General features: G+C 39.5%; 1 protein-coding gene across 1 annotated transcript in view; it reads right to left on the reverse strand.

The window, feature by feature from the left end:
• Positions 1 to 7,919, reverse strand: part of MMT (methionine S-methyltransferase) — a 120,576-nt gene extending 112,657 nt beyond the window's left edge. The window contains exons 1-7 of the mRNA XM_088947708.1: positions 7,472 to 7,919; positions 6,379 to 6,572; positions 5,644 to 5,850; positions 4,703 to 4,798; positions 4,198 to 4,386; positions 3,584 to 3,772; positions 3,260 to 3,496 (exon numbers count right to left, since the gene is read on the reverse strand). Of these exons, the coding sequence (XP_088803834.1) occupies positions 3,260 to 3,496; positions 3,584 to 3,772; positions 4,198 to 4,386; positions 4,703 to 4,798; positions 5,644 to 5,850; positions 6,379 to 6,572; positions 7,472 to 7,706 (1,347 nt within the window). The 5' untranslated portion in view covers positions 7,707 to 7,919. The remainder of the gene's footprint in view (positions 1 to 3,259; positions 3,497 to 3,583; positions 3,773 to 4,197; positions 4,387 to 4,702; positions 4,799 to 5,643; positions 5,851 to 6,378; positions 6,573 to 7,471) is intronic.
• Between the last annotated feature and the right edge of the window lie 2,127 nt (positions 7,920 to 10,046).

The following is a 10,046-nucleotide window of genomic DNA, read 5'->3' on the forward strand; positions in this document are numbered from 1 at the left end:
TGAAGCGAAGGGGATCTTTGGTGTCAGTCCTAATTGTTTATGTGGATGATATTGTTGTCACCGGGAATTATCTGAGTGAGATTGATGGTCTGAAAAGGAACCTACATAAAGAATTTGAAATTAAGGATCTTGGAAAACTGAGATACTTCTTAGGCATTGAAGTTGCAAAATCGAAACATGGAATTTTTATCTCTCAAAGGAAATATGTCTTGGATCTTCTTCAAGAGATAGGGAAACTTGGAACAAACGCAATCAGCACCCCTATTGATCAGAACCATAAAATCAATGCATCAGAAGGTGAACTAGTAAAGGGCATTGGAAGAAATCAAAGACTTGTGGGTCGGCTGCTATACTTGTGTATGACAAGACAGACATTTCCTATGCAATAAGTGTAGTAAGTCAATACATGCACGCTCCACAAGTTCAACATTGGGAGGCAGTTGATAGGATTCTTGCTTATCTGAAGGGACACCCGGGCAAAAGCATATTGTTTACTGATCATGGACAATTGAAACTAAAGGCTTATACAGATACAGATTGGGCAGGACGCCTTGATGACAGGAGATCAACTTCAGGAGTGTGCACCCTTGTTGGGGGTAACCTTGTCTCATGGAAGAGTAAGAAACAAACAGTGGTGGCAAGATCAAGTGCTGAAGTTGAATACAGGGCCATGGCACATGGAGTTTTAGAACTTCTCTGGATCCGTTCCTTGTTAGAAGAAATTGATGTACAGGTAGAAAAACCTATGATGCTATACTGTGATAACCAGGCAGCAATTAACATTGCCCATAACCTAGTCCAGCAAGACCGAACTACGCACATTGAAGTGGATAGACATTTTATAAGAGAAATGGTAACTTCTGGAGAAGTTTGTCTTCCATACATTGCTTCTGATCTGCAGCTCGCTGATGTTCTCACAAAAGGTGTTGCAAAGAACAAGTTGGAGCATGATCTATGCAAGTTGGGAATGTGTGACATTTACTCCCAACTTGAGGCGGAATGTTGAGTTTGTCCGAGTTGTTTTTTATTTAGTTAGGAAGTTGTTGGGCTTTAGGCCCATTAGTTTATGTTTTTTTTTTAAGTTGTGACTATTCAGCTATATTAGTAGCTGCCCTACTAAGGGCATCCTTGTAATATCTCATCCTTTAAGTTAAGTATAAATATAATGAGAGGTAGGCGGTTAGGGTTAATTTTTACAATCCTGGTTGACATCCTACTCTTTTCTTCTTCTCCTTTCTTCTCTACTGCTGAAATCTTCATCTTCCCCCTCTTTCATTTCACAAAAAACTCGACTAAATCTGAAATTAGTGATTTCTACTGATGGTAAGGTGTGCAGATTGAAATAGGCAATTTATGGGTTGAAACAATCTCCTCGTGATTGGTTTGAGAAGTTTAGTGAAGTGGTGAAGAATTTTGGAATGAAACAATGCTAGGTTGACCACTCGGTGTTCAGCTATGATTCAGAAGTCGGAAAGATTTTATTAGTGGTCTATGTGGATGATATTATCATAACTGGTAGTGACAAACTGGGGATCAATAAACTAAAGGTCTTTCGGCAAAATCATTTTCAAACAAAAGACCTTGGGACATAGAAGTATTTCTTGGGTATAGAAGTTGCTAGATCAAGATAAGGTGTAAACCTGTGCCAAAGAAAATATGTTCTTGATCTGCTGGATGAAACAGGATTGTTAGGTGCAAAACCGGTTGAAACTCCAATGGAGCCAAATGCTAAGTTGAGCAGTGATACAGGGGAAATATTTGATGATCCTGGAAAGTATAGACGGCTAGTGGGGAAGCTTAACTATTTGACTATCACGAGACCAGACATCTCCTTTGCGGTCATTGTGGTGAGCCAATTTATGAAAAACCCTCAGATACCTCACTGGGATGCAGTTCTTAGAATTGTAAGGTACCTAAAGGGAGATCTAAGCCGTGGTTTATTGTACAAATCGGGAGGAAGACTTGAGGTAATTGGGTATACAGATGCAGATTGGGTAGGCTCTGTATCCAATAAAAGATCTACTACAAGTTACTGCACATTTCTTGGAGGAAATCATGTGACATGGAAGAGTAAGAAGCAGACGGTTGTGGCAAAGAGCAGTGCTGAAGCCAAATACAGAGCCATGGCACACACTACATGTGAACTAGTATGGCTGCGGAATTTCCTACAAGAAATCGGGTTCTCCATGGATATACCTATGAAATTGTACTATGACAATCAAGTTGCACTCCACATCTCATCAAACCCTGTTTTTCATGAGAGAACAAAGAACATAGAGATTGATTGCCACTTTGTGAGGGAGAAGGTCCTTATTGGAGAGATAAGCACAGAACATGTGGGCTCAGGTGATCAATGGGAAGATTTGTTTACAAAAGGCTTAAGCTCAGGGAGAGTGAACTATATATGTAACAAGCTGGGATTATATAACATATATTCTCCAGCTTGAGGGGAAGTGTTAGACCTAGCCGAATAAGGGTAGATTAGTCATTTTATTTCTATTAAGTTATATGCTTATGTGGCAGTTTTAATAGAGACTTCTTGTCCCATACTTAAGTGGGGGGCAGTTTAGTCTTTGTACAACTAATTAGAGGCTAATTCATATTAGGGTCAACTGATAGGGTTTAGGCTATCAGATTCGACTGTTCCTTTTCTTCTTCTTCTTCTTCTTCTTCTTCTTCTTCTTCTTCTTCTTCTTCTTCTTCTTCTTCTTCTGGTTCGAACTGCTGAAGCCACTGAGTTAACATGTTTCAATTTTAGTCAAGCATTTCCCTCATATCTATTGTCTCTTTGCATCTTATGTTGGAAGGATAGTTTCATTATGTTTTTCAATTTTTGAAGGTAGAATATTTTGCAGTTCCCAATAGATGTAGGCTGCCAAGCCAAACCGCATTAAATCTGTCTTCTTGCATCTTCTTCCTGTTATAATTTTTCTCTATGGGTTTACAGTAGAAATTTTACAGTTAAATCAGAAAAATAAAAAAAAAAGACCAGAAGCCATAAAAGCATCTAGAACTATAAACAGAAAGTTGTTACAAGCTGCAACAACCACTACATTAATAGAAAATCAAATACAACAGTCACTTAGACCTACTAAATATGCACATGCAAACAAGAAAAAACAAACACAGCACAGATAAAGAACGTAAGTCATGCCTTTTCCTTTTAATGAAATTGTTTATACTTACTTATCAAAACAAAAAAACAAAAATAAAGAACATACATAAAACAGAAGAAAAAAAAGAGAGAAGGTTTATTTACATCATTATTAAGTGGAATATGATGATATATTCTCATAAAGTTTGCAATAAGATTACGAAATCCAGTGCTTCCAGCCGGTGGCTCATAAGGGAAAAATGACTTCTCTTTCAAAATACTGGCTAGACAAGCTAGGAATGGTATCTTCTCATCAGCAACAGAATCATCGCTGAATGATAAATCCAAAGAATTGCTGATTTCTTGGAAGCCATTTTTAAGAAAATCAAAAATTATCTTGACCTGTCAATTGATTTCTTTAGTCAGTCACTTGAATTCCTGCACAATTAGGTGCCATATGTTAAGGTGTAAATCAGCTTAAATGCATGCCTGATTTGGTTGACGAAGTTGACAACTGTAAACCGATAATGCATGTGAGATACTACCACCAGATTTCCCATAGGCCCAGGCTGTTCGAGCACAAATAGGCTGATCCCCAACTAGGCCCATGAAGAACTCAAAGCGATGGCGGCTGTTCTTTTCAATTTCAACCAAGGCTGATATATCTGTATCAGCAGCCTGCAACAGCAAGAATATACAAACCAACTATCACCCTACAAAATAGGCTGTTAAAAAGAAAGCAAATAAATTTATGCAGATTCAGAAGGGACACAACCAAATAAAATAAAGAAAAAATAAAGGGCAGCCCAGTACACAAGGCTCCCACCAATGCGGGGTCTGGGGAGGGATAGATGTACGCAGCCTTACCCCTGTACTTACAAAGAGGATGTTTCCAAGATTTGAACCCAGGTCGCAATGGAACAACCAACAACGCAACCATTGCGCCAAGGCTCACCCCTCAAGGGACACAACCAAATATCAACCTTTATTTATGATCATGATGCCTAATGACAGACAGTCATGCAATTGGAAATAAAATAAGCTTCTTCTCTGTGTTACCTCTCTTAGCAGTAACCAAATCAAAGATAATTAAGACAACTAACCTGGATAACTTTAGTTTGCCAAAGCTTTGTTACACGGAAACCACGACGTTCAAACAAGCGCTTGCATACACCTTGTCCTGGACGACCTCCCATGTTAAAGATCATAATTCCCGTAGGCTTGATGACAGCTATTCCTTCCTCAACTGCTCGGGCAATGAGACCTAAACCAAACTGATCCTCAACAAAACCCTGGACAAAATAAACAGTACATACTGGGTTTTCTTAAACCTGACAATATTATCATTCAGACCCTTGGGTCAAATAGTGGGACTTTGGGTATATACTGAAAGGTCACATTATGAACCTAACACAAAACATATAATTATAAAGTTTGTGCACAACAAAGTTCACTACATGTACCAGCCACACAAGATATCAATAAAACTTCCAGACTGACAAGTACAAGAGTTTACTTTTTGGATTTGGGCTTTAGTAATTTGCAAAGTGCCAACAAGTTACTAATATCAATGAAAGAAATATGAACTTGGCCATAAGCTTTTCTCACCTGAAGGGCACAATAGTTACTTAACGAATATAAGAATTCCTCGCTTGCATTTTCTGTGATCATTTTTGACATAGCCTCTGGATTTGGGTTGAGTATCTGAAAACAAAAAGGAAAATAAAAATAAAGATATCCTTTCAATAAAGAATTAAATATATGGAAGTTCCAAGTAGGGAACTTCCCTACATGACCTACTCTATTTCTGCCAAATTGGGTGGATAGAAAAGGCCATTACCGATTATTGGTCCCAGTGATCTATGGTCTTGGGAGGACTGGACTGGATATAGACATAAGCTTTGGCATTTCTTTTTTCTTTTGCATAAAGTGGATGATCTAAGTCTCAAACAGGTATTCTCATGCATGTAAGCCCAAGATTTTACCATTACACCAAAGCATCAGTCATATGTATGTATACATGTGTTGGTGCATGATATTAGGGCTGCAAATAATATCTATTTTTCATTATTTGATCCATGTATAATTTGATTGAATATGCATCCACCCCAAATCAAATCAATCCAAAGCCAACAGTATTTAAACATATATTTATTAGTAAAATTGGCTTCGATGTTGTAGCTTTATTAAAGATTTATAGATTCAAGTATCATAGAAATTATTTTTAAGTCACTTTGTTCATGATATAATATAACAAAGTAATTCCTAGTTGCTTATCAATAAAATAATTTCTAGATTATTTTATCACTAATATATAATACCCTAATCATTCTTCCATAAGAACATGTAATATCTGAATCTGACAGATAATATTTGATTAAAATCTGAATGTTAGTGGATAAAATTTGGATCTAGGTAATTTCCATTTCTAGTCCAATCAATCTGCATCCCTACAGACATTTAGTAGTTGAGCTACAAACTTATTGCATTAAGGATATACTAGTTACTTAAAACAAAACATCTTTTGGAGATATATAATTTGACAATACCTGAGGTATGCATCCAACAATTCGTTCCAATTGTATGTTGTGATCTCTACAATAAGCTAGCAGATCAGATTCATGAAACTCCACCCTGTCTAGTAAAGTTTTCTTCTCTCCATCATAGATTGGTTGCCCATTCTCATCCAGAGCATTTAAATACAGATTTATCCATGAAACTTTTACTGCTCTTGGGTTTATATCAAGGCCGTAAATCTGAAAACAGTGGTGCAGACAATTCTTAGAAAACTACTAAAAAGCAGGAAATAACAATATAATACATCCCTTCTTAAAGATGGGACTCATGACAAACTGCAAGAGTTTAGGTATATATTTAGAATTGTAAATAAGGGTAAAATACTGAAAGATTGGTTGCCCATTCTCATCCAGAGCATTTAAATACAGATTTATCCATGAAACTTTTACTGCTCTTGGGTTTATATCAAGGCCGTAAATCTGAAAACAGTGGTGCAGACAATTCTTAGAAAACTACTAAAAAGCAGGAAATAACAATATAATACATCCCTTCTTAAAGATGGGACTCATGACAAACTGCAAAAGTTTAGGTATATATTTAGAATTGTAAATAAGGGTAAAATACTGAAAGATTCATCTCCAGCAACAATAACCTTTTTTGTTCATGAATGAAAATAGGTCCTCAACCTCAAGGCACGAGTTAAGAACCAAAGATGCAGTTCCAGCTTCTCTCAGAAAATTACAGTGGTGAAAAAAGAAAGTACAAACCTTCAGCGGAGACCACTTTTCAGCAAGGGCAATGGATATCCATCCATTTCCACAACCAAGTTCAGCAACTATCTTGTCCTTGAATATAGAACTAGGATGCCGATTCAATCCTTCATAAAAAGTGAAGGACCAGTCTTCTGGAATGAAAATGCTTGGGATCACCATCATTGTCAATTTCTTCCTCCTCTGATAGCCTGAAATTGGGGAGATAAGGGTATCAGCACACTGAATGCAACGTTGACATGATGACAATATTGACTGAAATTTCATCAACTAAACCAATATTATAGACACTATATCATAAATGGAACCAAATCACACTGCGGCGTGATCAAGTGAAAAGACCAAGGTGCCTCGATTACTTTCAGTTGATTAATATCATCAATTCCCAGTTACAATTGGGAGATTTTGTTTTTGCAGGGTGGAGCTAACAACGAGGACTTGTATCCACAAGGTAAGAGGAGAACCAGATTCTAAAGAGACAGTAATCAAGTGGTCGTCTTTCAATTCATTATAATATCTTCTAAAACATTTTGTTTCCACATGGAAGAAGTTTGGGAGGACAAAACTAACAAACTCGCTTCCCTCTTTATCTATTTTCCTTTTTCCTTTTCTGTTTCATTTTGAGGTGGCAAGGGAGTGCAACTCGTGTATTCTGTGCCCTTTCAGCCTCAACAAACAGTAATATATCGGAGATGATCTTGCTTCCAGAAGCTAACAACATAATTTCTGTCTGTTTCGTTCTTTTTTTCTTTAACTGCCTCTAACATTTTAACGAAACGCTGGTTGATTCCATAAGAGCCTTCATTTTTGTAGCTAAAATGAATAAGAGAACGAACCCAACTCAAAACATTGTCGGCTACATGAGAACAAAACCGGATAAAGTAAGCAAAGGAAAAACGAAAAATGTCTGGTTGATCAAGAGTCGGTCCACTGTGCAGTTACTAAACTTATACACAAATAGAGAAAAAAAAAAAAAGTAGCGGAAATAAAGAATAAGTCATCAACTAAAGGAACCCGTATCCAAATGGAAAAACACGATGTCCGCGCAAAAACAGAGGTGGAAAAAGGCAAATGAGGAGAAGGAGAGAACCTTGGTGGTCGGCAAGATGGATATCGTGGATACGGAAATGGAATTTCTGGAGACATCGATCTGAGTCCTCCTTCGAATCGAAACGCTTCTGCAGACTCGCCAAGAAGACCCGAGCTTCCGCTCTGGTGATCGGATCTTCCAGCTTCTCCAGCAAAGCTTTGAAGGCACCATACGCCGCGTCTCCCGACTGCTCACAATGCTTCAAGAACTCATCCACTCCACTGAACGAACCCATTTTCCTCTTCTTCTGTTCGATCTAATTGGTCAAAAAAAAAATTAAACTTCCGAAGCTGAAGCAAGAGAACAGAGAAGGAAGAAGGATCGGTCAACAGATAGCGGAATGAGAAAACAGGAAGAAGTAAAACATTGGTAGGAGTGTGTTATCGTTCGTTTGCTTTTTTTGGGCATTGCTGGCGGGGATTTAAAACAACCCACCGTTATAGACCCCACCTCTTGCTAACTTCCTTACAGGTACTGATAAGGAGTTGAGGATTCGATGAAGCGACACCCCGTAGTATTTAACGGTTGGGATTCGATGAAGCGACAAATTGAAATCCGAATCAGCTGCAATTGATGGCTGTCTGAGGAGAATGAGAGTGAAGTAGTTAGGAATCCAAACATCCATCCCACGGAATCCTCCTCACGCTCGCCGTATATTAGGAATATCTCTCATTGATGAAAACAAGTGCAGTGAGGGAGATGCTCTCGATGTGCGGCTGCAACGTGCTGTGAGGTGGGTGTGTGAAGTAGGAAATTCGAAAAGTAGTTGTAGGGTATATGCTTGATGATGACGTGGCGTGTTATCATTGGTTAAATAGCCTTCAACACAGCTCAGGTTCCGATCTGACTTTTGTGATAAAAATAGTATCTATCTCGTGGGTCGTGGGACCCTAAAATAAATGTCAAAGTAGTAAATTATTATCATATTATCGCAGTACCTGATAATATCCCTAATATTTTTTCATTAAAAGAGGGGTTGGTGTTGACTGTTTGACAAGGTAAAACAGGTCCTTTCAGAAAAAAAAAAAAGGGGGAAAAAAGGTCATGTGCTCTTTATGTTACACCACTTTATACCGTAAGATCTTAATCAAGCGGTCAGTGGTTAATGGATGGAGAGATTAAGTTTACACGAGATCAGTAAAGTACAATATGGGTTGCTGATTGGTTAATAGAAGCACCACGATCTACATTGAATGATTGAAAACTGTGCAACTTGGGAGAAAGAGACAGATAGATGTAACCTGAAATCACGGCATTTGGATGCATTTTGGGAGTTGGCTCCTCACACCAACCTTACGCTTACAACGCGTCTCAGCCGTACATCGGAATCATCTCTCATATGGGGCTGTGATGGTAGAATGGGGCTGTGAGTTCGGTGGTTCAGCAAAAGTAAGTTTCCCATTGCCGGGCTTTTCCGTGAGCCCGATGTGTCTCCGCTTCCCGCGAGGACATCAATGGGGTCTCACCCCATGTTGTGCATGTTGTGCAGGTGGTATGACCGACCATCTACCCCGCATCCCTTTTAGGGCAGCATTTTAAAAATGGAAAAATCATCCACCGGACGGGGCTGGTGCGGAGTTTTGTGTCAACTGTATCGACAATGGAAAATGATAGTTCTACAAAAGCATCATTTCCTACCATCGGGCTTCCCAATGAACCTAGAGTGTCTCCGCCTCCTGTAGGTACGTTGAGGGGATCTCACCCCATACTGTGGAGGTGGTACCACCGACCAATACCATTTACCCCGTGCCCCCCAGGACTACATCGCAAAACCACCCACTAGGTAGTCCAACACGTATAGAGGTGTTTCGTTCCGACCAAACCTACAACATCCTATTGCCACTCACCCATTAAGCATATCAACACCTTTTGGTCACCCATCGGCCCAAACACCGTTTCCCACCATTGGGCTTCCTCGTGAGCCCGAGGTTTCTTCACCTCCCGTGGGGGTGTCGAGGGGACATCACCCCACGTTGTGGAGTTGGTACTGCCAACCATCTACCCCCAAGTCCCCTATCGAACAATGTGTCAAAAATGGCAAAACCACCCTCATAGTGGCACTCACCCACCAAGTATCTCGACACCTTCCAGCCACTCATTGGCCCAAAGACTCGGACCAACGATGGTCGGGCTTTCCCATGAGCCCGGGGTGTCTCCGCCTCCCGTGGGTATTGATGGTGCACGATCTAAATACTCCTAGCTGGAAGACGACCAGAACTCTGGTTGGGCGGCGAGTTGAACCGATCTACAGAATAGTAGATCAGAGAACTCGGGGTAGCTGACCCGGCGAGGTCGCTCCAATGCTTAAGCCAATACTTTTACCATAAATGTGAGCTGAATCTTGAGTGCTTGAATGCTAGTGAGTAAAATAATCACACATACTTTTTCCTTGAAATTTCATGTCCTTATATAATGGAGTAGCCATGGCCTTACGATAGAGCTTCGGGATCTCCGGACTGTGCAAATAAGGTTTGTTCCATTTTTGAATGAGAGCAATATGTTGATAAGGTTTATCGTTTACCCCCAATTCAGGCGGAGCTAGGACAAGCCTCATCGTGATCTCGAGAAATTCGGG

Source organism: Nelumbo lutea, chromosome 5 (genome assembly GCF_056320005.1).
Source record: "Nelumbo lutea isolate HS-2025 chromosome 5, American lotus-T2T, whole genome shotgun sequence".
In the NCBI taxonomy this organism is placed as follows: Eukaryota; Viridiplantae; Streptophyta; class Magnoliopsida; order Proteales; family Nelumbonaceae; genus Nelumbo; species Nelumbo lutea.